Source organism: Schistocerca nitens, chromosome 5, assembly GCF_023898315.1.
Source record: "Schistocerca nitens isolate TAMUIC-IGC-003100 chromosome 5, iqSchNite1.1, whole genome shotgun sequence".
NCBI classification, from domain to species: Eukaryota; Metazoa; Arthropoda; class Insecta; order Orthoptera; family Acrididae; genus Schistocerca; species Schistocerca nitens.
Genome location: NC_064618.1, coordinates 310,253,908 through 310,281,350, shown reverse-complemented (window position 1 = coordinate 310,281,350; position 27,443 = coordinate 310,253,908). Strand labels below are relative to the sequence as shown.

The window sequence follows — 27,443 nt, the reverse complement described above, 5'->3', positions numbered from 1 at the left end:
CGTAGATACCAAATGCTACCCGCGTGAAGTCGGAGCGGATCGCTAGTACGGACTACAACCAGGAAGCAACTTACGCGGTATAACAGTGTTCTGGTAAACATCCTCTCTCTTTCTCTGTCATCACTTGTTCTTCGATTACCACTGTGAACCTTCGTTTCCATGTTATCTTGCTCCATAAAAATGCACCAGTGACGACCGAAAGGCTTTTTTGCGATGTTTTGTTGAGGAGTTTGTGTACCTGTGTATATGGTCTGGTTTCAATACGCTTTATATGTTAAGCTTTGCATGTTGATCTTTTGATGAAGTTGTCGGGTTATCAGTAGAGTCAAGGCGCTGTTCTGTGGCAACGTTTCGACAAATTTCCTGCTAGTCATCTTCAGGCAACGATTAAGAGTAGGAAAATTGTCAAAACGTTGTCGCAGAACGCCGCCTTGACTCGACTGATAACCCGAGAAAACTTCATAGAAATTTGCGAAAAATTCGGCATTCCCATAATGTTAAGCTTTTATTGCGTATAGTTACGGTATCGTCGACTCTGTAATCTCCAACAGTTAAAGGAGAAAAATATTTAGTTCGCAGCAGTTCTTGTTATCGTATTATGAAATTGTAAATTACTTTTGATGCAGTCTAGGCTAGGGTCTATGGCATATAAATTCATGGAGGCTACTCCATGAACTGAAGCACTGAAATCAGTTTTCTTTTGTTTGACGGTCGGTGAGAACGGGCGTAGTAGGAATCCAAGACACCTTTTTTTAGCTAATAAAACTGGTAGACATCTGCAACCGTCAGGGCTTTCGCCTGTAGCGAACACTACGACAAATGCTACATAGAATGTATAACCTATTATACTAGAAGGTTCTGGTTACATCAGGACTGTGTGTGTTGTATGTGACGAGGGCGCTGACGGAGCAATTGGCTGGCGTGGCAGCTTGCCATTAAGATAGGCGCGCCCTTATCGCGTCGTAATACACTGGCGTATCGCGGTCGGCGCTTTGTTTGCAGAAGTCTTGAACGCCCCATATGATCCACGGCTTAATCGTCGCGATGCGCCAAATTATTTTTTCTTGCTTTTGCTCGCCCCTAGTGTGCCTTGCAACCTCAAATTACACAACGAGCGCATGTCACGTTTCTGAAGAGCCTAATTACTCCGATACAAAGAAACAGTTTTGTGACGACGCTGAGTTTACACAAGTATTGTAGTTCACGATTGGAGTTCAGAGGATTCCGTCACTAAACCTGGTTTGTCACCGCCTTCACCCGTCGGGTCGCAGTCAGCATCCGCATCTTCACTTATCCAGCAACCTTACTTTTTTTCTCAAAGCCTTCTCGTGCTTGCCCCTTTGTTTTGTACTTCGGCCAGCGTGCGTGGGGCAATGTAGTTACTTTATCCCTGCCTCAGAGCATGCCAAATGCACGTCTGTGGTGCACTTCAGAGGCACGGATCCAGGATCCGTTTCTGAGTTCGGTGGTGGATGACTTTTGCGAAAGGGGGGGGGGAGGAGGGGTGCGTCGCCGTTCATTACTTTCTGCTCTTCCCCTCACCCCCCCCCCCCCCACCACCACCACTCCCTTCCCAGCTCTCACAACATACCTTGCAGTTGCGCTCAGTTCTACCACACAACAGACGCCTACGAATTTAATAATAAATAAAAAATTCTGAAGTGAAATTTCTAGTAATTTTCAGATCAAAAGTGGTGTAAGGCAGGGAGCCAACCTCTGGCCGCTCGTCTTTGTGTCCTAGAACAAGTCATAAGGGAATGGAGACTGACATTAAGAGGTAGCCAAATCAGTGAGAGGATTGCAAAAGGGGAACCTACTAATAGATTGCTTAGGATATGCGTACAACCTACCTTTTTCTTCAGCAGTGGAGACAGCCACTAGAGAAATAGAATTGGTTAAAGAACAAGCTGGAAAAGCAAGTTCTTTTGAGGAAACCAATTTCATGACAAATGATTAAGGCAACCCCAAACTTAATGAAAACGAAATATGGAAAAAGTTCGGTTGTCTAGGAGAAGTATTTGAGCAAGGCATTTCGGAGAAATAAACCATTAAAGTCAGAGCTAGTATGTTGCAAACAATATAATACCTCACTAAGGACATACGCAGTATAATAAGACATAAATATCCATGAATGTTAAACACACTACTAGACAATAAAACGTCCAGAAGCACTTCAAGCAGCAGAATGTTTGCCTCTTAACAATAAAGGCGATGATGGAAGCTCTGAAAATTGCTTAAAGAAAAATATTAAGGAACGTTTTGAGACCAGTTAAAAGAGCAAACACAATATAAAAGACGCCATACATATACTGAAAAAAGTGCAGACGTCGTTAGGAAAAGAGTAGCTGTCCACTGGCACATCCAAAAGATGAATAATAACAGTGTGATAAAGACTGTTCGCTTACTTCTCGAAATTAAAAGTAGATAACACATGGTACAAAGAAGTTGAAAGGGACATGAAAAGCTTAAAATTACTCAGAGATGCTTGTGAAAGATTACCATTCAGAAATAAATTGCAGAACTCCAAAGGTACCAATGAAATCCGAAGAAGAAAGAAAAGAAACGGAGAGAAAAGAGAGAAATGTGGAAGAAAAGAGAAACAGTTGGTACAGCCGTAGCCCACAGGTCATACGTGGAAGAGTGATAGTGTAAATGTTTCAAAATAGTCTAGCATAATAGCAACAAACTTTCACAAAACTGACAGTCATAATTTGGGCCCACATTCCACTGTCAAAGAACTTTATCGAATATGTTTTATAAAAGACAGTGGACGCTTCTGGATTATGTAAAAGTTTTGTCAAAGCTCTTCGACAATGTAGTTCAGGGCTCATACGATATAAAATCGTAGTGTGCAGTCAACGGTATCAGTTGTTTCGTAAGCAGGGAGATTGCTATGTTAGTGTCTAAAGGTGGTCATTTCTGCTTTCATTCGCTTCCTCCTGCATTTAGGAAGTCAGACCTTTTTTTCTCGCTTGGTGGAGGGTGTTTTCCCTTCTGTCTTCGTTTCTCAGTTTCCTTTAGTTTGCCAATTTTGCTTCTGTGTGTCGGATTCGTAGTTGTTAGCTAATGAATATGAGCCTTTACCTGTGTGCAGTGTTACCAGTCGGACCGAAACCTGATTCCATACAGAAACAGTATACTATCTTGCATCAGATGCAGCTTGTAGTTTCTGGAATTCATTGTCATTTTTCGAGACACTGCACATTTCATGTTACTTGATTATCTGAAATTTGCAAATTGGTATATGTAAAAATTTACTCGCTTTTATTAAGGGGGGTAGGACGTCAAACGGGCCTACTTCGAGCAGGAGAGGCACCACACGACATTTTAATTTCCACTGTTTATACTTTTACAAATAAATTCATAAAGCTTTGTCAACACGACCAGGAAGGATTCAGGATTCAAACTCATATCAATGTAACTTCAAAAGTATAACAAAATAAATTTTTTACATGTGAAGTTTCATCATTTTTTCATTTACACTCCTGGAAATTGAAATAAGAACACCGTGAATTCATTGTCCCAGGAAGGGGAAACTTTGACACATTCCTGGGGTCAGATACATCACATGATCACACTGTCAGAACCACAGGCACATAGACACAGGCAACAGAGCATGCACAATATCGGCACTAGTACAGTGTATATCCACCTTTCGCAGCAATGCAGGCTGCTATTCTCCCATGGAGACGATCGTAGAGATGCTGGATGTAGTCCTGTGGAACGGCTTGCCATGCCATTTCCACCTGGCGCCTCAGTTGGACCAGCGTTCGTGCTGGACGTGCAGACCGCGTGAGACGACGCTTCATCCAGTCCCAAACATGCTCAATGGGGGACAGATCCGGAGATCTTACTGGCCAGGGTAGTTGACTTACACCTTCTAGAGCACGTTGGGTGGCACGGGATACATGCGGACGTGCATTGTCCTGTTGGAACAGCAAGTTCCCTTGCCGGTCTAGGAATGGTAGAACGATGGGTTCGATGACGGTTTGGATGTACCGTGCACTATTCAGTGTCCCCTCGACGATCACCAGTGGTGTACGGCCAGTGTAGGAGATCGCTCCCCACACCATGATGCCGGGTGTTGGCCCTGTGTGCCTCGGTCGTATGCAGTCCTGATTGTGGCGCTCACCTGCACGGCGCCAAACACGCATACGACCATCATTGGCACCAAGGCAGAAGCGACTCTCATCGCTGAAGACGACACGTCTCCATTCGTCCCTCCATTCACGCCTGTCGCGACACCACTGGAGGCGGGCTGCACGACGTTGGGGCGTGAGCGGAAGACGGCCTAACGGTGTGCGGGACCGTAGCCCAGCTTCATGGAGACGGTTGCGAATGGTCCTCGCCGATACCCCAGGAGCAACAGTGTCCCTAATTTGCTGGGAAGTGGCGGTGCGGTCCCCTACGGCACTGCGTAGGATCCTACGGTCTTGGCGTGCATCCGTGCGTCGCTGCGGTCCGGTCCCAGGTCGACGGGCACGTGCACCTTCCGCCGACCACTGGCGACAACATCGATGTACTGTGGAGACCTCACGCCCCACGTGTTGAGCAATTCGGCGGTACGTCCACCCGGCCTCCTGCATGCCCACTATACGCCCTCGCTCAAAGTCCGTCAACTGCACATACGGTTCACGTCCACGCTGTCGCGGCATGCTACCAGTGTTAAAGACTGCGATGGAGCTCCGTATGCCACGGAAAACTGGCTGACACTGACGGCGGCGGTGCACAAATGCTGCGCAGCTAGCGCCATTCGACGGCCAACACCGCAGTTCCTGGTGTGTCCGCTGTGCCGTGCGTGTGATCATTGCTTGTACAGCCCTCTCGCAGTGTCCGGAGCAAGTATGGTGGGTCTGACACACCGGTGTCAATGTGTTCTTTTTTCCATTTCCAGGAGTGTACTATTGGCTGCATTTGTTGCTATAGGTACACTTTTCTTCACAAGTAAGAGATTCTTCGATGGATTGTGCACAGTATACAAACCATACTTACAGGTGTATGAAACTCTAGAATTTATTTAATTAATGAAAAACTGATTGAGCTGTTAAATTTTAAACTTCATGTTTAGAAAAAACTCATTTTTTGGTTAAATTCTCAATTTTTAGCACAGTTTTTAATAGATTTGGAAAATTCTAGAGTTTCATACACCTGTAAGTATGGTTTGTGTGCTGTGCAAAATTCATCGAAGAATCTCCCTTACTTATGAAGAAAAGTGTACCTATAGCAACAAATGCAGCCAATGGTAAGTGAGCAAAAGGTGAAATATATATGTAAAACAATATATTTTGTTACATTTTTTAACTTCCACTGCTATGAGTGTGAATCCTGAACCCTTCCTGGTCATGCTAACAAAGTTTTATGAATTTATTTGTAAAAGTATAGACAGTGGAAATTAAAATGTCCTGTGGTGCCTCTCCTGCTCAAAGTCGGCCAGTTTCACGTCCTACCCCCCCCTTAAAATGTTGTTTAAAGGGATGGAGCGTGTAAAAACCCTCTCGGTTACGCAACTGATATTCGCTGTATGTGTTCAATTTTGCATGATATTTGATAATAGCTTAATGCCGTGTGTGTGTGTGTGTGTGTGTGTGTGTGTGTGTGTGTGTGTGTGTGTGTGTGTCTGCCAACAACTAGCAGGTGCGCAGATGGCACAATACAATGTTCGCCAGACTCGGAGCAGCTGGGCTGTGCTGTAAGGCGCTATCACTATGTGTGTTGTGGCTGCGGTGTTGCAGAATCGTGGGTGGAGCTCGGCAGCGAGCGGGAGCGAGACCGCGTGACGCCGCTGCCCTTCAGCTCTGGCGAGGAGTACCTGCGGCTGCTGCGCGAGGCGCAGCGCGAGTCCAACCAGTCTTCGGCGCGCGTCTCGCTCGCCTCATCTCGCCGGGACACGCCTCGCGACAGGTCAGCCGCTCCCAGGCAGCGTTTGCGCAGCTCGCATCTGGTCCCTCTAACACACCAAAAAAACTTCACTGTGAAATAAAAACAGCAAGTTGATCAAGCATGTCCATTTCCTGTTGCTGTTTGTTCGATGAAGAAAGTTGGTCCAACTGTTTCGTCTTTCATCAAGGCACCCCACCCAATCAGCTTTCCGCTATCTCTGATACATTCGCTAAAACTGTGGGACGTTGTCGAAGCCCAGATGCGAATGTTGTGCCGTTAACCTGGTTCTCTCGTCACAGACGACGACATATACAGGGTCTTTTAAAAAGGACTTTGAGACTCCCTGCTAAACCCGCATGACAGGACAGGTAGTGGAAAGAGGCCAAAATGAGCACAGTCAGTTACACTCGAACACACACAATTTTATTTATTTGACCAAACATTACAGTAGAAGTTCTTGAACTTACAAGGAGACACCATGAGCGTGGGATTTGTCCGAAATTTTGTGTGGTGAAAGAGAACATCTAAGACCTCATGTGGTTAAGATATTAGGACGCACTACCCGGAAAATCCCGGGAAAAATAGATCCAAAGTTTCTTAGATGCCTTATGGGTATAAAATGTTAATCCATTTCCGAGCCGTCGTCTGGCCTAGATGTTTGGGACTCTGACTCTTACGCCAGAGGTCTCGGGTTCTATTCCTCCTGTCACCTGTTTTTTTTCTTCTGTTTCATTTTCTTTTGTTATTCCACCAATTATTCAGAAAGTTTCCCAAACCTACATTATCTTTAACAAATTAGTAACATTATTGAATAAAAATTTTCTTTTTGTCCAACACAGTTCATGGCGGTGGGTTTTCCATTTTTCATTGTAAAGTATATAAGGAGAATCATTGGGTTTTTAATCAGAATAATAAATTCGATTGGGAAACATTCACGGTCGCAGGTTCGAATCCTGCCTCGGGTATGGATGTGTGTGATGTCCTTAGGTTAGTTAGGTTTAACTAGTTCTAAGTTCTAGGGGACTAATGACCTCAGCAGTTGAGTCCCATAGTTCTCAGAGCCATTTTTGGGAAACATTCAATTTTTATACATATAATAAACAAGAACCACAGTGGTAATTATCGTAAAAACAAGCAAAGCAATAATTTTTGCGACATCTTGCGCAACATATAAAAGCGGATGTTTTACAATTACAGGGCGTTTGCAATAAATCTGTACAAAAATATGCCCCATTTACATTTACGAAAATGTTTAGAGTTTCTGATAATTTTGAGCCAAACCAGGCATATTGAATCATGTCTTGGAATATTGGTGACGATAATTGATGGTCAATTACAGAATGAATTTCTATACAGTCTTCCCGGGAATTAATTTCACGATTCTCTTGTAACAATGCGCTGCAATTTTGCAAGCAACAGATGAAAAAAAAGTGCCGGAGGAGGAATCGAACCCGAGACCTCTGGCGTAATGGTCCGACCGCTAACTCTTTAGGCCAGACGGCGGCTCGGCAATGGACTAACTTTTATACTCATACGGCACCTAAGAAACTTTGGATCGATTTTTCTCGTGATTTTCCGAGTAGTGCGTCCTAATATTTTAACCACGTGAGGTGTTAGGGGTCCTCTTTCACCACACAAAATTTCGGAAAAATCCCGGACCCCACGGTCGTGCCGTCTCCTTGTTAGTTATCGGCTGAATACGTCACACTATCTTATGCCTTAAGGGCACAACCACTTTAATTTAAAAAAAGGCTAAAAGCCATTAAATCAAAATTCAGACGCCAAGGAGAATATTTGGAACTCATCATTGAGGAACACGTGTAGGGACTCAGTTGTTCTCTGCCGTCTCCCAATTGGACATATGCGGTTGACCACGGCTATCTCCTTCGCCGTGAGAACCCGCCCAAGTGTCGCTGTGATGCAGGGCTGACAGTGGTCCATCTTCTGATGGACTGCCCCCTTTTAGCCCCCTTGCGGCAGTCCTTTAATTTACCAGCTGCACTTCCTTTAATTCTAGGTGACGATACCTCTATAGCTGACTCAGTTTTACGTTTTATCCGTGCAGCTGGGTTTTATCACTCACTCTTGTGTGGGCGCTCTCGCATGATTTCTCAGGCTACACCCACTTCAGCGACTTTTAATTGTGACGTGGATACCAAAATAGTGTCTTTTATGGTAACAAGTTGTGTTGGTACCTCTATCAACGCTTTCCAGCTCGACGTTCTTCGTTTGTAGTTGAGTGGTTGACCTTTTACCTGATCCATCAACCACTGTAGTCTTATTTCACTCTAGTCAACTATTTGCTCTGCTCCTTTTAAGTGTCATCTATCTTGTGTTATTCCCTCCCTCTGGGTGCGGAGGTTACGCTTTTACTGTATAGGCCATTTACAAGTATGTCTGTTTCGAACAGGGGACTGATGACCTCGATGTTTAGTCCCCATCAAACCCCAAAACCAACCAAGGAGAATATTTAGAAGCCAGGTCTCGCGTTAAGTAAGTTCTATAATCTGGCTGAAGGCACCAAAATCTAACACTTGAAAAGCAACAACCTTAAATTATGGCAGCTGAAGGCCCATGATTTAAGACTCGAGGTAAAATTAAACAAACACAAGGCAGAAGGCCTTATCCTCAGTTTGGCTGAAGGCCCCAAAGAGTCTGATGCTCGAAAGACAAAGATCCTTAATTTAAAAACGGCTGAAGGCCAATGATTTAAAACACTAAAAACAATTTAATTCAAAACTATTGGCTCTGAGCAATACAAATACACAAGAGAAAGTAAGAAAACGCAGTGCAGCTAACGGCGCAGCACTTGAAATACTAACGTTCACTTAGGTGAGACTGGCAGCCGGCCCAACCATTCTCGATCCGACGACAACCCAACCAACAGATAGTCAGCGGACCGACTGACAAGGTAACTTGCGCTTCACTCGACCAGCACACAACCGGGAGTTCAATGCAAAACGTAAAAGGCATGGACGCCCACAACCAAGCATACATTAAGTTGTCAAACTACACACCGTGCTGGACAGCGACAACACGGGGAGGAAAGGACACTGCCTGAATTTAAGTCAACGGCCAGGGCAGGTAACCAGAACGTTAACGGCCCCAAGGCAGAAAATTCCGCTGGTGCACTTCAATTGCAAATAACCAAATACAGTTAGACTCCACCCGATGGTGGCTAAACCTTCGCCAACTCGAACACAGAAGTTGTTGCTCGTGGGAATGTCATAACAGCCAGCAACGAGAACCAAACGGCACAATGTGAACAGTCTTGACTTACTGGTAAATTAAATCCAAATTCAACTTTCGTGTCCAGGGTCGGTGAGACACGGACCTTGTAACAATGGGAACAGCCCCACACACACTCTGCGGAGAGACCGCCAGCGGGCCGGGCCAAACTACGCCCCGCGGTTTCCTAGCTGCTCCACGCCAACCGACCGACCCTCACACATCAGCAGGAGACAGCACTAAAATAACTGAGCAGTCGACATCAAAAGCTACACACAGTTTCACGAACACTTGCACGAAGGACCAGACAATACTAACGGCAGCGACTGTGCAATAACAAGGACGAATCACGAGTCGGCACACGCAGGCAACCCATAAGCGAACGCCGGCCAACATACACGTCGTCGGACAAGACGACCGTCCGACGACCAACCAAGGTGGTCCGCACTCAAGTGATACGTATCGGTATCTGTAGGGCGAGTAATGGCTGTCCGGACCTCACTGCAGCCGCGCCCCGACTGAACTACTACTGCGTCTTAAGTCACACTCTGCTAAGTCCGAACTGCACTGCTAGCGCCTCCCAACTCACTGGAAGATCCGAACTAACTCCGAACACACGACAACCGGTAAGTAATAGCAGTCAGCAAAGTTAATACGGCAGGGCTTATATCGATAAGCGCCGCTGCTGCCGCTCACGGACAGGCAAGGCGGCAACTGAGTGACACCAGTAATGGAAATTAACATAACGAGGTGGTAGTACAGTAAAAACAGGATGTCGAATGAGATATGGCATGAACACGAGCCACGCACGGCTCACTTTGCAAGATTGAAAATTCATATAAATTAATTCGTAGCACCTACCGAAGAGATTGTAGTGTAAGGAAATACATCAAGTTTTGTCTCGCATAGTTCGCTAGTGGGAGAATCGCACCGTAAGGAGCGCTAGCGGCATGTTAAAGATGGCTGCCTTCGCTGGAGCCGAGCGTGATAGCTGTGTTTTGTGGTTTGAAGAATCGAAGTCGACGACAACAGTTCAGCGTAATTTCCGTACCACGTACGCTAAAGATCCTCCCAGTAGGCCTACAATTTGAGTGGCACAAATGCTTTGTAGAAACAGGGTGCTCGATAAGACATAGGAAATCATCAGGTCGTCCAAGCACATCGTTGAGCGAGTGAGAACGTTTTGTCAACAGCCCTACGAAATCGGCACATATCCCCAACTGCAAACCCCACATATGACTGTTTCGCGTGTGTTGAGAAACGGTTTGCATTTGAAACCGTACAGACTGACGATCGTACAAGCAATAAGACACTGATAAAACTGCTCGCAAGAACTTCCATGCGGACGGACATGTTAAATCTATTACATGAGGATGAACTTTTCTTGGACAGAATCTTCTGACGAATCGACTTTTCACTTAGGTGGCAAGGTTAACACACAGAACTGTAAGATTTGGGGCAGTGAAAATTCACATCAAAATTGCAACATGTTCGTGATAGCCCTAAACTAACCGTTTTTTGTGCATTGAGCAAGGACAAAGTGTACGGCCCCTTTCTTCCGTAAGAGAACCATCAATGGGATAGTGTACCTGGATATGTTAAAATAATTGTTGATACCACAGATCGATGACCAAGAACGAAATGTTTACTTCATGCAAGGTGGTACACCACCCCACTACCTGCCTGACTTCCGTGGTTTTCTCAGTGACCGCTTTCCAGATCAATGGATTGGCCGTGATGCGCCAATTGCTTGGCACTCATGTCCCCAGACCTGACACCACTAGATTATTTTTAATGAGGAGTCGTCAAGGATATCCTTTTCGTACCTCCTGTGCCAGCTTTGTACCTGAACTTAAAGCAAGAATTTAGGCCGTCACTGAGAAAGTTACACCTGCAATGCTACAGCGAACTTCCGAAGAAACTGTGGGATGTGTGGAGGATAACCAACGGAAGCTACATACACCATCTTTAGTTTAAGCTAGAAAACTTGATGTTTCCCTACAAAAAACACTAAACCCCCAGCTCTACAGCTTCTTTCAATAAATTTATGAATTTTTTAAAAATTCATTGTACTTTCCAATACAGTTGATCCTTTCAATGATATTAGTTTGGGGGGGAGGGGGAATACGAAGTTGGTTGACCCGTGAATTTGGATTGAGGGAGATATCCTACGGTAGTCCATGCAGTTGCGGGAAGCCACTGTGGCGTAGTGGTTAGCGCATCTGCCTACTGAGCAGGAGAATCGCTTTCGAATCCCGCCCATGGTACAAATTTTCTTTCGCCGGTCCAGTTTGTGTGTAATATATAATCTCATAGATGTTTGGGACTTGAAAAGGTCTCTGGGACCACATGGCTTCATTTGATTTACTACATAGTTCGGATTTTACCCGAACCGGTCGGAGGTCTCAGCAGCTAATTCGTGGGGAAAACAGTAAGTTGTTTCTTTCACACAATTTGAGCTTTCTGAGCAAGCGGCGTCCTTTATGCAGGAACTTGTAGTGAGCGAGGGATTTTAGATCTCGTGATGTTCGGCGAAGTGCCTTGTATAGGCTTGCTCGGAAGGCCTCTCTGATCTCCTCTAAAATTTCATCAGATACGGGTGTTATGCCAGAACCAGTCTGTCTGTTTACACTCCCAATGACTAGGAAACCTGTCATTCCAAGCCTTAATCGTCGTAACTTCTGGAGGAACCCTTTGACATTTTTTTTCAACAGCAATCAGTGATGTAATTTAGGCATACCACACCACACATTGGGCTTTGTCGAGGTGTAGTCGTATGTGGTAATTATTTAGCACCTGAAACAATTTAATCGTTTAGAAAAATCTAAACAAAATTGAGTTGTTTCACGTCATGCCACAGTTCGCAAGTATGTCTTGTAGTTATTTAACTGCAGTCGAAATTAAGGGAGGTTTCGTGTGGACACCCTACAGTGTTATATTTCAGTCTTCTACAGATTGAAATCTTCTTGGTTTATATGCATTCAATAGGGACAACGCTACAGATAGACCACAGGGTATGATACAGTACTCTGTCGTATAAAGGTTATTTATCTTAATTTTGCAAATTCTCCATTAACACTATAGAGATCGATTATTAATTAAAAATTGCGCGCGTTTTTACGTATTACAGTAAAGACAGCTGAACAATTCAGCATCTCACACATGGAAAACATCACGAATAAATGGCATAGTACATGGAAAACACATGAAAATGGGAGTCATTTCCCGAAACGCGTCGTGGAAAATAATAAAGGAAATCGCGGCTGGTGCCAGAAGATACTTCATAAACACCCGTAATAAGTTAAGCGTTTAGGCTGTGAGTTAGAAAAGGAAAACATGCTTGATACATTTATCATAGGTTTAAGCGCAGTTAATAATCAGTGATGGCTTTACATGCATGTGTGCTCTTTTTTTCCTTTTTTAAATGTGTGTTGTACCTACGTGGCATTATTTCATACTGCCGTTTCAAATGCAAAACTAAGCACTGTTTGTTCGCGGAATTTCGTCTATAAATAACCGCATTTAATCCGTATAGCGTTAGACCCGTGAATATTCCCAGCTGCCTGCGTCAAGCAACAAAGCAGTTTGCAATTACGCAGACCAAATGTGTGTTGGAAAGAAGGGAGATAAACTTGTCGGATAAAATGTTTCTCGTGGTCCATGAAACGATGCTATAAAAATCGCTGAATTATTCAACGTGCTGCCGAGCGCGACATGGAACCAAAACACAGAAACGTGTACCATTATTTAGTTCGTAACATTTGTCACGGAGTGATATGACCAGCTAATTGCCTGCGCCGGGAAAGTTTTAACGTCCATTAGCGAGCCCTTTCGTGACGACGTAGTTCTCGAGCTAACGTTAACGTCTGAAGAGTTAGTCACAGAAGCGGTGACTTAATGCAGGACGTAAACAGTGGATCGCTCATCGCGCCCCAGGAAGTTCGCCAAAGACAAGTGGCGTACAGCACGGCACGTACACACACTACGTAGACAACTGTACCTTATTGAAACGATGATCTACCTAACGGCACGGTATCTGTCGGCCACCTGTTGTACTATAGAAGACGTCACAACTTGGATGCCTTATGACACCACATTTTCCGACTGTTGCTTCATTTCATGACTGGACGTCGCATTCTGGTTTGAGGATACATAGTGGGTTTGATACCTACTTTTCAAGACGAATGAACTGCACCTGTTACAGGTGAACTGAATCCGTTTTCAGCTTTTGCTTGCTTCAGTAAAATCTGAAACGTAAAATAACATGTTCATCAATCTGCATGATTAGAGCACAGTTTTCCATTCGTCGTATATAGAGGAAAAAGATGCATAAACAACCTAGCTCTCTCTTCAAGGTGCAGTAAGGGCGGACTGAATTAAGAAAATTCAGTGAAAATGTCATGACAATTTAAAATATGTGCACACCGGCACCATAACCTGGGTTTCCTACATACGACGAGCAGACAAATTATCCAGTACGCTGAACCAGCAATACTGCCCCACCCCAGATTCTTTAAGGAACATAATTTTGCAGATACATACAGTGTTATAAATGGATACTGTCTGCGAATGGAGTTAGCAGTAAAGAGCTAATAAATTAAAACGTAATGCCCTATGCTGAATTACTGCTTGAACAGCAGAAATGTAAGCAATAAACTTTTCTCAGCTTCATTACTTTGTGTGTCGTCAGCTTCATTACTTTGTGTGTCAGCGAGAAAGTGTTACGAAAAGGTTTGAAATTGAGTGAAGTACGCTGGAAGTCACTAATTGCTCTCATTCCCAAATACTGAATGAGTATAGTTTGAGTAATTGCGCGCTGAGAGTTGCTTTGTCTCAATACAAAGTAAACGGATTCTAAGTTTAATATTTATTCTTGTAAGATTATACCGTTTACTGGGTAGATGACAGCATTTTACATTTTCAAATTCGGTCACTAATTACATGAAATAATGTGATGAAACTTCCTGGCAGATTAAAACTGTGTGTCGGACCGAGACTCGAACTAGGGACCTTTGCCTTTCGCGGGCAAGTGCTCCTTTCTTTCCGGAGTGCTAGTTCTGCAGGTTCGCAGGAGAGCTTCTGTTAAGTTTGGAAGGTAGGAGACGAGGTACTGGCAGAAGTAAAGCTGCGAGGACGGGGCGTGAGTCGTGCTTGGGTAGCTCAGTCGGTAGAGCACTTGCCCGCGAAAGGCAAAGGTCCCTAGTTCGAGTCTCGGTCGGGCACACAGTTTTAATCTGCCAGGAAGTTTCATATCAGCGCACACTCCGCTGCAGAGTGAAAATCTCATTCTGGAAATAATTTGATGTCCCTGAAGTAGATAGGCAATCTTCAAATGGGACGGGTTGACAGTTTCAGCCGTTTACTTATATAGAAGAGCACATCTCCAGGCCTGACGAAAGCTCTGATCGTCGCCAATGTTTCCACCAATGATTTTCAAGCAGTATCACCAGGGGGTCGCCACGAGGTCGGTGGACAGTCACTACTGAGGGAACGTAGTCGGTGAAGTACCGCGACTTACAGTGCCACGCCGGCCGCTGGTGGCCGAGCGGTTCTGGCGCTACAGTCTGGAACCGCGCGACCACTACGGTCGCAGGTTCGAATCCTGCCTCGGGCATGGATGTGTGTGTGTTGTCCTTAGGTTAGTTAGGTTTAAGTAGTTCTAAGTTCTAGGGGACTTATGACCTCAGCAGTTGAGTCCCATAGTGCTCAGAGCCATTTTTGAGCCACTTACAGTGCCACAAGGGATATGAGCTCACTGGCTAACCCCCGCCCGAAAAGAGCACACTGGTAGCTTCGGAGCGCTGTGCGTGGTATAAAATTGCTACCGGGTGGTCGTGTAAGTGTCCACATTTGAGGTAAGTTGTGACGGTGAAGCGGTGTATCTATACCAGTCGATTGTACGGAATCAGTGCAGGGAGATTGGTCGAAGTGGGCAAAAAGCACAATGGCAGATAAGAGCTACAGTGTTGGGATGTGTCCATGCACTAATAGGAATTGCTGTTGTCGGCGAAACTGATGCCTCTCGACAAACCCACTAGCGAACATTGCCTCGCAGCTGTACATGGAACTGCATGTTGCCAAAAAACACAGGAAATGTACAGTGCGTGACAGGAGGCGTGTAATGTGGTTTTTGCCCATTCCGAACGATGCGAGGCACAGTGTGTGCCGACGGCCGATGAGACGTTCAGTCCGCGGTGCGTGGAGTGTGTATTTGATGGGTCTGTTCAGAGGATGTTGTTGAACTAGGACTCGAACTCACTCCTTCAGCTCACCGTGAATGTGAGCCGGGATGTTTGTTTCAACGTTCTCGATGGTAAAGTGTTGTTGTTTCTTACATTTTCATGATGTGGCGAGAATGTCAGCAGCCGTACTGACAAGACTGCACTCAGATGTTGTGGTCTAACAATCAGTAACGCCATGGCATTTCTCCCCGATAAATGGACGTAAACTATCACGAGAAAGTCTACTAACAAAGTTTGCAGAACCAGTTTTAAATGACGATTCCAGAAACGTACCCTCTAAGTATCGCTCCCGTTGGGATCATGTGGACAAGATCAATTATATCACGCACAGAGACATTCATTCTTTGCGCGCTCCGTGCGTGAATGGAGCTGGAAGAAACCCTAATAACTGGTACAAAGTGACATATCCTCTGCCATGCACTTCGCGGTGGTTTGCAGACGATGGATGTAGATTCAGATGTAGAAATCACCCGATCGTAATCACACAGAAAATGTGGAAATGTAGCTGTCGACATATTTGAATTACCAGCTCTACGATCTCTCTTCAATCTGCAATTTCATCTGGATATCGTTGAAGAAACTCGTACTTCCAAATTGAGCGTGACGTCTCCTGTAGAGTCAAAAATATTTTGTCTGGTGTGCTTAAATTAAAAAGTGCACAAAATTGTCGCTAGATAATCATTGCACTGCAGCTTCAGCATATCTGAATGGTTAGCCCTAATCTCATTTCATTGCATATTCATCGATGTCATCTCCAGCGATAAATTCATTTCAGTGGATTTAATTTATTCCGCTGTATAATTTGAGTATAATTATCACGATAAGGAGTCACACGATGAAAGAGATACAGATGGAAAGTCTGTCGTTCATGCTGCCGAACTGACTGATCATTATAGAACGAATGTTTGACGGCCTTGCAGTCTAAAGTAAGGTAACAGAAAATGGAAGAAGGAAGGTAGGTATCAATGAAAGAATTAGTTAAGCAAATGCAATATTCATGAATGAAAGAAAAGTCGTTTGTTCAAAGAGCTTAATTATCGAAGTGAGGACAAATATGATTAAAGGCTGCATTTGGAGCGCAGCACTGTACGGCTGAGACATGGACAAGGGGCAAAAATGAAACGAAATATCTTGAAGCATTTTGAGATACGGTGCTGGAGTCGCTAGTTAGATTAAGTGGAAAGATAAAAACGTCAGCCAGGACTGGCGAAAAAGGTCATTTCGGAGAAAAATTGTGAAGACGCGAGTACACTGTCACATGAGTCACATCAGATTTCTATTAAATATCCTAGAAGGAACATGACAAGGAAAGATCGTCCGAGGAAGACCACGACTGGTATTTTTAAAACAAGCTATAAATACTGAAAGATTCTCTAATTTTAAACAAGCTATAAATACTGCAAGATTCTCTAATTTTACAGAAGTGAAGCATTATTATTGGAATAGATCCATCAGATAGCTAATAGATAATAAATCTTTGTTCACGACCGACTGTTTCGACCGTTATCGCCATTGCCATGTACGTCTAGATTGATGTGACGTTGCTATTACATCGTAAGAGTCGAACTGTCAAACTGTCACACCGTAATTAACATTTTATTTTTAACATATTTACGATGTTATTAAAACAGTGATAGTTATGAGACAGTTCACAAACGACGCAACATGGGCGTCACATCTATCTACACGTACTTGACAATGGCGGTAAAGAACGAAACAGTCTGTCGTGAATAAAGATCAATTATTATAAGCAGCTATGTGGTGCACCTGTTCTAATAATGTCATTATCACACATATATTATGCTGCTGGCCCTAAAGAAGAAGAAAAAAGTGAAGCGGTTAGCTTCTATTACATCCAGGTAGGCAGGTGCCAGCCAAACGTGGTGGTGGTGGTGGTGGTGGTGGTGGTGGTGGTAAGGGTAAGGTAAAAGGAAAGGATGAAACCCGGTGCTAGTAGAAACTCTACATGTACCGTATAGTATTAAGCTTATCACCGTAAACAGTGTCGCATGCTCTCATTTGCATGGCACACGGCGGAGAGATTAGAAATTTAATCCAGAACATTGGTGCAGTGACTGGTGATTATGAACTTAACGCCACATCATTTCCTTCCCTATCCAGCAGCGAAAATTTGATCCACCATAAAGATCAGAACTGGTTTACCTCAGATTCGAGCGCCACCGCAGAGGCATACGTTTGCGTCATTAGCTACCGAGGCAAGTGGTTACAGTAGTTGCTCAGAGATCGAGCCCTGCAAGGATAGACCAGCGTGTAGAGCTGCATCAAACCAGTCTTCGGATGGAAGAAGAAGAAGAAGAAGAAGAAGAAGAAGAAGAAGAAGTGCTAATTTTAGTGTTAATACTAGTAATGGTGAAAATTTTTTGTTCCTTTTTGTGACAAGAAGCGATTTAAATTTTCAAATTTCCAACCAAAGAGACACCTGCTGACGTTACGGTGTCAAAAATTGGTTCTACTCGATTTTTCTTTAGTTTTGGTTCCATTATCTACCACATCAGAACAGCCTCTCGTACCATTACCATTCCTAGAGCCAAAGTGATAGTCTTCATGCAGACCTTCAGTATTGATTTCCATTCTTCCGTATGTTCTTGTCTGCAACTTTGGTGCGTGAGTTGCTACGCTGATTGTGCGATAATTCTCGCACTTGTCAGCTCTTGCAATCTTCGGAACTGTGTGGATGATACTTTTGTGGACGGTATGTATAGACGGTTTTTTCCCCGAAAGTCTGATGGTATATCGCCACTTTCATACATTCTACACACCAACGTAAATAGTGGTTTTATTGCCACTTCCCTCAACGATTTTAGAAATTCCGATGGAATGTCGTCTATCCCTTTTGCCTTACTGATTTAAAGTCTTCCAAAGCTCTTCAATTTCTGATTCTAGTACTGGATCCCCTTTCTCTTCTATATCGACTCATGCTTCGTCTATCACATAATCACACAGGTCTTCCTCTAACAGAGATCTTCAATGTACTCTTTCCACTTACCCGCTCTCTCCTCTGCATTTTAATAGTGGAAATTCCATTGCATTGTTACCTTCCTGTCTCTTAATGTCACCGAAGGTTTTTTGATTTGTCTATGTGCTGAGTCAGGCCTTCCGACAGTCCTCTTGTTTCTCGATTTCTTCACATTTCTCATGGAACCATTTCGCCTCAGCTGCCCTGCATTTCTTATTTATTTCATTCCTAAGTGACTTGTATTTCTGTATTCCTGAATTTCCCTGAACATACACTACTGGCCAATAAAATTGCTACACCAAGAAGAAAAGCAGATGATAAACGGGTATTCATTGGACAAATATATTATACTAGAACTGACACGTAAATTACATTTTCACGCAATTTGGGTGCATAGATCCTGAGAAATCAGTACCCAGAACAACCACCTCTGGCAGTAAGAACTGCCTTGATACGCCTGGGCATTGAGTCAAACAGAGCTTGAATGGCGTGTAAAGGTACAGCTGCCCCTGCAGCTTCAACACAATACCACTGTTCATCATGAGTAGTGACTGGCGTATTGTGACGAGCCAGTTGCTCGGCCACCATTGACCAAAAGTTTTCAGTTGGTGAGAGATCTGGAGAATGTGCTGGCCAGTGCAGCAGTCGAAAATTTTCTGTATCCAGAAAGGCCCGTACAGGACCTGCAACATGCGGTCGTGCATTATCCTGCTGAAATGGAGGGTTTCGCAGGGATCGAATGAAGTGTAAAGCCACGGGTCATAACACATCTGAAATGTAACGTCCACTGTTCAAAGTGCCGTCAGTGCGAACAAGAGGTGACCGAAACGTGTAACCAATGGCACACCATACCATCACGCCGGGTGATACGCCAGTATGGCGATGACGAATACACGCTTCCAATGTGCGCTCACTGCGATGTCGCCAAACACGGATGCGACCATCATGATCCTGTAAACAGAACCTGGATTCATCCGAAAAAATAACGTTTTGCCATTCGTGCACACAGGTTCGTCGTTGAGTACACCATCGCAGGCACTCGTGTCTGTGATCCAGCGTCAAGGGTAACCGCAGCCATGGTCTCCGAGCTGATAGTCCATGCTGCTTCAAACGTCGTCGAACTGTTCGTGCAGATGGTTGTTGTCTTGCAAAACCCCTATCTGTTGACTCAGGGATCGAGACGTGGCTGCCCGATCCGTTACAGCCATGCGGATAAGATGCCTGTCATCTCGACTGCTAGTGATTCGCGGCCGTTGGGATCCAGCACAGCGTTCCGTATTACCCTCCTGAACCAACCGATTCCATATTCTGCTAACAATCGTTGGATCTCGACCAACGCGAGCAGCAATGTCGCGATACGATAAACCGCAATCGCGATAGGCTACAATCCTACCTTTATCAAAGTCGTAAACGTGATGGTACGCATTTCTCCTCCTTACACGAGGCATCACAACGTTTCACCAGGCAACGCTGGTCAACTACTGTTTGTGCATGAGAAATCGGTTGGAAACTTTTCTCACGTCAGCACGTTGTAGGTGTAGCCACCGGCGCCAACCTTGTGTGAAAGCTCTGAAAAGCTAATCTTTTGCATATCACAGCATTTTCTTCCTGTCTGTTAATTTTCGCGTCTGTAGCACGTCATCTTCGTGGTGTAGCAGTTTGAATGGCCAGTAGTGTATTTGTACTTCCCTCTTTCATCGATCAAATGAAGTACTTCTTCTGTTACCATAGTTTTCGTTACAGTAACTTGTTGAAAAGTACATGGTTCCTTTTTCCGTCGTACCTTCCACGACAGTGGCAGCACAGCCCTGGTACTGCCGCCGCTTGCCTACGTGCCTGACCGCGCGCGCCACATTGTTCTCCCGCAATTGGCCGGCGGCGCTGGCTCGCCTGCTGCCTGCAGACCGTCACGTTGTCCTGGGCTGCTCTGCCGGAGGGAATTCCGCGCGCCCTTGACATTGCAGCTAAAGCTGAGGTGACACCCAAACATTTCTGCACGTAGCCTCTTATCTCCGGCACAAGCCAAGTGTGTCGTAACCATCATGCAGTTCAAAGAACACACACACACACACACACACACACACACACACACACACACACACACACACACACACACCGCGGCTGTTTTCGTAAATATCCCTATAGAATAACTGCAGTTAGTCACAATTCCCGAATAATTTATTTGACCGTAACTAGTTTAGAGTGATCTCTTTTGATCCATCATGGAGACGTGACAGCAGTCGGCCAGATGTTTATCAAAGGAAAAAAAAAAAAACGCCGAACAGCCGTATGTTTCCAGAAGTTTTTATTCACACGACCAGTTTCGGTACTTCATTAATCCCGTCTTCCGGCCCCTGCGTGTTAAAAACGAGTATGCGTGTAGTATATGTAAAGGCTTACCACAAGCTGACTTTACAGAACATGCAGCGTAATCATAAGTCCTGAAAACCTACAAAATGAAACATACCGCTTGAAGAGTAGTACCTGTGCACACACGGCACAACAAAGCAGGATATGTACACACATTCGTTAGCATCGAAACTAACTATTCTGACGTAAGTTATAATAGAAAATATCAAAAATTACAAAAACGAAATACATACAAAATCGGACGCACAAACGAATAAAACTTGTTTTTTAAAATTCGATAACTCATTTAGATGAGAATCGCTATCTTTTTTGTAAAGAACTGTGATGATTATCACCTACATGTTTCGAAAATTTTAAAAAAGGGCTAGACAAACTTTATTCGTTTATGTGACCGATGTTGTATACTGTCCATTTTTTCTTGTAATTTTTGGCATATTTTATTATAACTCTTATGTAACAATAGATTCGATGCTAACGATTATGTGGACATATTCTGCTTTGTTGAGCTTTATGTGCACAGGTACTCTCCTTGAAGCTACACGTTTCATTTTTTAGGTTTTAAGGACTTATTACGCTGCATTTTCTGTAATGTCAATTAGTGGTATACTTGGACATACAATACATGTACACTAGTTTTTAACATGTAGGATGCCGCGCGGGATTAGCCGAGCGGTCTCAGGCGCTGCAGTCATGGACTGAGTGGCCGATCCCGGCGGAGGTTAGAGTCCTCCCTCGTGTGTGTGTGTGTGTGTGTGTGTGTGTGTGTGTGTGTGTGTGTGTGTGTGTGTGTGTGTTTAGGATAATTTAGGTTAAGTAGTGTAAGCTTAGGGGCTGATGACCTTAGCAGTTAAGTCCCATAAGATTTCACACACATTTGAACAATTTTGAACGTGTAGGGGCCTGAAGATAACATGAGGTGCCGAAATTGGTCGTGTAAATAAAATAAGTTCTGAAAACATTCAGCTGTTTGGTGATTTTTGTCGGTAAAAAGTTCATAGTGGAACTGTTTTCATCTTATGAATTTTTTTTAACGTAAAGAGTATTTCACGAGACTGTAAACGCTGTTTCGTTAGTGTCTGAAACTCTTTACACTCGGAGGACTCGTAACGAAGCATTATCTTCTTGCCAGCACATTCGTGCCGATTAGGTAGTTTTCATGTTGTTAAAGTTTCTTATTGTCAGCGGAGAAAGTAGTTCGTGCCATTCAGTACCGGACACATTTTGTCACTCGATGTACTTTCTTTCTCTACATGCAATTCATGTAGCTTCAGGAGGGAAAAGGGGGAGAGGGGGGGGGGGTTGGAAGTCAGAAGTATGTGTAATCATCAAAGTCCTTCTTTTCATACCCTACGGTTCCGCCGTACTGCAAGTCGCCAACTTTTCTACAGCCCACAGAATTAAAGGGGCGTATTAAGAGCTACGACAAGTGGCGTAGCACAGTTAATGCTGTCCGACGATCGCATAGTAAGCCGCGTGCCTTGCCACTGCATGTCTGCAACCGTACCGCAGAACTTGCCGTGTTTGCTTGTAGTTAAGTAGTCGCGCCGTGATCCAGTTTGGAATTTTGGTATGATAACGAATTTAACTCTTGCAAATTCGGCTGTTACCATAAATGCCATTCCAACTACGGAATTTCATCAGTATGTAGAAAAGAGAAAAAATCTGTTCAGGAATGAGACCCCACACACATACCGCATTCGCGAGCACACTCGTACCCACAGCTTAATACACTAGCAGAATAGAATTGACATGTAAAGACTTCCCCAGTAATGACTGTCAGTAACGAAAGTAATACTTTGTACCGGATAGGACATACGGTACAAAATTTAGTCATTACCTTTACATCCCCAATTTCGGATCTGAGCGCATCTCCAGACAACAAGGATTACTCGTAAAAATTTCACATTTTTGTCCTACGATATAGGATATTCCTAATGTGGTCGTTTACAAAATCTAACTTTTATGACCGGCCTTTGTGGCCGAGCGGTTCTAGGCGCTTCAGTCCGGAACCGCGCTGCTGCTACGGTCGCAGGTTCGAATCCCGCCTCGGACATGTATGTATGTGATGTCCTTCGCTTAGTTAGGTTTAAGTAGTTGTTAAGTCTAGGGGATCGATGACCTGAGATGGTAAGTCCCATAGTGCTTAGAGCCATTTGAACCATTTTGCAACTTTTATGCAGGTTACATGCATTTTACTTACTCGAAGAAACTTCGCAGTTTATATGTATCGAAATCTTCCTCATTGACGTGGCAAGCTGAACTACAAATATGACTTACACACGTGTCCACCATCCATCAGGATAGTCGAGTAATAGTGCGCGAACAGGCTAGTATTATGTTGGGGAGGGGGGGGGGGGGGCGGGCAAATGTTGGCCACTGTATCTACGGTGATATCGATGCAACTACCTTTTAAATGTGATTACACACTATTTTAGTAGAATTTGATAGCTGCTGTGAAAAACGAACCAGGCATAACAAGGAAAATTTTCGCTAAAACGGCAGGGAAATGTTTTAAAATTAAGACCGAAATGTAATGGTAGATCAGTTTAAGCTTCATTATGCTATGTTTACACAGCAGTGCAGATACAGTTCTACTTAGCTCGGTTTCTGCCCCAAGTGTTACATATTTCCCAACCGATTTTTTCAAACACTTAGCTGCAGATATTACTGTACAGGTGTTCCCACGACATGTGCACAGTCATTAAAGTATATCATTAGATTCGCACACGAATACACGGCCCTTACATCACCTTGATAATGGCCTCTATTCGCCGAGGAAGTGTGTGCACACCGCTCTTGTTGTATGTCTGTTCTTGAAGCGATTGAGAATTGTATCCCGTATCACTACCAAATTGCGGAAATGATTTGTACATCTCACGTACTATAGCAGACATAAGTTTTGTAGGACTGAGGTCGGTTGATGCTGCGGACTAGTTGGTGAGCGACTGGATGCCTGAGTGTCCGTCAAACCAGGAAAGTATGTGTGCACCCCTGTGACACGGCTCTTGGTTCAAATAGCTATGAGCCTATGGGACTCAACATCTGAGGTCATCAGTCCCCTAGAACTCAGAACTACTTAAACCTAACTAACCTAAGGACATCACACACATCCATGCCCGAGGCAGGATTCGAACATGCAACCGCAGCGGTCACGCGGTACCAAACTGTAGCCCCCTAGAACCGCTCGGCCACCCCGCCAGCTGACCCGGCTCTACTCATAACTGGAGACGAGAGAGTCCTCATTATATTCATTATGGAAAATTTTGAAGAAAGGTTAAAACTTCGTCACAGAGAATATTGAAATGAATATCACTGTACGTGGACACAGTAGGCTGAATGATACGACTAAAGTCATCGTACGAAAACCACCTCTAAAGCTTCAAAGAGCAACCTTTGCCGTGAATTATACCCTATACACAGTGAAAAATTAAAAACGCTCGTTGGATCGTGCGTAACTCGACACCTTGAATCAATTTAAAAGAAGCACAAGCGCGAAGTTAGAACCACACTCCACCAATCTCAGCTACTGCCAAAGTTTGTGCCTTGGGCCCATTGAAGCAGCTCAGCTTTGTGTGTGTCTGTGATAAATAGCCTTTTGCGAGAAATCAGACTCCAAAACTGATGTTCATTGTACGCAGTTCCCTTCGCAGGGTTCGTTCGGAATGGGATGGCAACAAATCCCGTCGAGTTTCAAACCGTTTCTCATTGACAATGTCACATTCGTCTTCGGTTCCTGTGTGACAGTCTTTCTACGACCGCTGCTCTTATACTGTGGTGACTGCGAGTGAAACGCTATTCCACACAGCAGATTGTCAGATATACACCATCAGTTCCACTATTTGCAGGGCGTCAAAGCCACCAGTGTTTTTTATGGGATGACTGTTTTGTCCGGTGAGCTATGGTGATAATTTTAAAATGTTAGAAAGCAGGACAGTCGGTTCCCTAGAGCAAGCCTCTCTACTTCATTCCATCTGAGGACATTGATTTTTTTTTCCCCTTGGCGTTCGTGTCCTACAGGGAACTGCAGCTGCTCCTCTGTCCGTTTCCACAATGAGATCCCTGCTGCAGAGATTAAAGAACCAGCGCAGCCTCTACAGGCAGCAGCTGAAAGCCAGCAGTGACAGCAGAAAGCTATTCCGCGATTTTCTGGAACATGCAGAACTCTTGTCTGCGATTTACGTAAAGAAAACAGCAGCACCTAATAGACATGGCGTACTATAGCCACATTAAAATAACTAGTTAGCTGACGTCTGGCACTTGCACTAAAGAGTTTTCACAGCGACTGACACGCGCGCTTAAACGTGTAAGACGGAGCAATGTAGGAAGAGGCAGCCGTGAGGTATGACTGGAACGCGTGAACTGTTAATCGCGCTCGCTTTGTTCACGGCGATTAAAGCTAACCTGTACAAGCAAGATAAAGGCAGAAAAAAAATTGAGTGCTAAGGGCAAACTGTATCTTTTCGCTTTCTTTGGTTTCCTGAACTACCCTCCTATCGACCACACGATCTTCCGCGTTATTAAACTACGACCAGTTACAGGTTACAGGCGACACAGGGAGATTCCGAACGAAAAGAGTTACAGGAAGAAAAGATACGAACAAACAAAAATAATACGAAGAAAATGACGCTGCAATGTACGAGAAATACAAAAATTCATGTAAACGAAGTTAAGTTACTTTTATTCAATAATAACCAGTCATTTTGATAAGGTTTAAAAAATAGTTTCGAAGCATGCGGCGAGAATCGAATCCACAACCTCCCATACGTCAGGAATGTATACTAACCACTACGCTACACAATCACCATGAGCTACGTTATTGTATATGCGACTTCCCAGAACCAGTCGCAACGATGATCAGCTGCTTTCAAAAAGTTCAACCTTATGTATGAAGGTTATCTAATGTAGGCTGGTCGGTGGTGGTGGTGGTGGTGGTGGTATATGCGACGCCGAATCGCATCTTGTGCGAAAGAATACAGTAGTGATTGATTAATTCTGTGTATGAATGGTGCGTGTTTCGATAATATAATTGTGTATGTGAAATCATGTCTGATGAAATGCGAAAAGGGGCAGCCCCAGGAATCTTGATCAAAAACTCCAAACACATCAAGAAAGCAAGCTGGATGCGGAAACGGAACTGAGTTGGCCAGTTGTGATAATTCGGTAACAGTGAATATTTCGTTCACTGCGTTGAGCTCTCTGATGGTAGGAAACTTCTTAAGTTATGAAGTATCAATCAACAAACAGTTTTAATCACACTTCATTGAATCCTCTGCCAGGCACTTTATTGTGAATAGCAGAGTAATCACGTAGATGTAGATAACTACCGTACCTCGCGTAATATCACGCATAGTGCGTATATGAAGGAAACGACGCCTGTGTGTAACAGTGACCCTCTACGAATTTATTCTGGTCCAAAGAGCTGCTTGTGTAGCCAAAATGCCTCCAGCAAATTCTAACTGTGCCACGTCATAAATTTCGGAGTAAATAGGTATTCGTCCTCTACCATAGTTTGCTGCAGCTCGTGACTGAAGACCTAGCGTAATGTTAAACGCGAAAGTCGTGAGCGAGGATCCGTATTACACTACATCGTTCATCCCGTTAACTAGTTTGGTTGTAGAGCCGCATGTGGCACGGTATCTCCACAGTAAAGGCGGAAATGGGACCTGAGCTGTTTACGGCCTGAGTAGATTTAAATTCAAAAGAAACTCTAACCAGCGTACATAGGGAGTGAGCATCGGGGCAGTCTACGCAGCTTTCAACCTAAGTGGGCTATTCACTACTAGACTCTGGTGATCAGTATATTTTTTATCTGTATCTGAATGAGTGTGTCTCAGCTGCCTAAGAGCATTTCATTAAATGCAGCTGCTACATGTGTAACTCTGAACCGCACCGGGATACGAACCTGGATGCTTCGCTTCTATAGAACTGTTGCTTCAATTGCCTCTGCCATCAGAGCACGCCTCCCGTCCAGCCAAAATTCTCAGATGCCGCATGTTGCACATGCAGTGTCCTGTATCCACTATCCCGTATATTCTCAGTTGTTCATCAGAGTCCCGCAAGTGTTCAAACGAACGAGTGCATTCACATAGAAGGTATAATTTCGCTACCAAGACGCATGTATGTACAAATTCATGAGGGTGATATGTTGTTCCGGACACGGCTGCACCACACACACAAATGTTATCTACATCTCACTTTACAGTAGGATAAATGTACTCGTTTGGTACAGACCGGAAAGGATCAATATTGGTATGTTATTAATACTGATACTGGTCTAAAATAAAAATATACTCTAGTGACCCTCGTGTCGTAGGATTCGTTCCAATGGCTGCTGTGAGCCAAACCGTTGAACGTAAACCAGTTGCGGCCTTCAGCCCAAAGACTGGTTTGACGCTGCTCTGCATTGTAGTCTATCCTGTGCAAGTCTCTTCATCTGTCCGTAACTGCTGCAGCCGGCACCCACTAGGAGCTCCTTATCGTAATCGAGCCTTACCCTCCACTCTTCTCTTCACTACAAAACTGACAATTTCTTGATGCCTCGGGATGTGCTCTATCAGCTGTTTCCTGCTTTTAGACAGTGTTCCATAAATGCATTTATTCGGTGAATCGATTCAGTACCTGTTAATCGGCTACACGATCTACCCGCCTACTCTTAAGTGTTCTTCTGTAGCGCCACTTTTTCTCGTGGGTTAAACAGACCCGTCGTTCTGCCCTTCTTTATATGCATTTAATATTATTTATTTCTA

The 27,443-nt window shown here is 44.2% G+C and overlaps 1 protein-coding gene across 2 annotated transcripts in view; it reads left to right on the top strand.

Moving 5' to 3' along the window:
* Window positions 1-27,443, top strand: part of LOC126260792 (BCL2/adenovirus E1B 19 kDa protein-interacting protein 3) — a 313,008-nt gene that overhangs the window by 118,765 nt on the left and 166,800 nt on the right. For both annotated transcript variants that reach the window (XM_049958130.1, XM_049958129.1), the window contains one exon: window positions 5,733-5,901. In XM_049958130.1, the coding sequence (XP_049814087.1) occupies window positions 5,733-5,901 (169 nt within the window). The remainder of the gene's footprint in view (window positions 1-5,732; window positions 5,902-27,443) is intronic.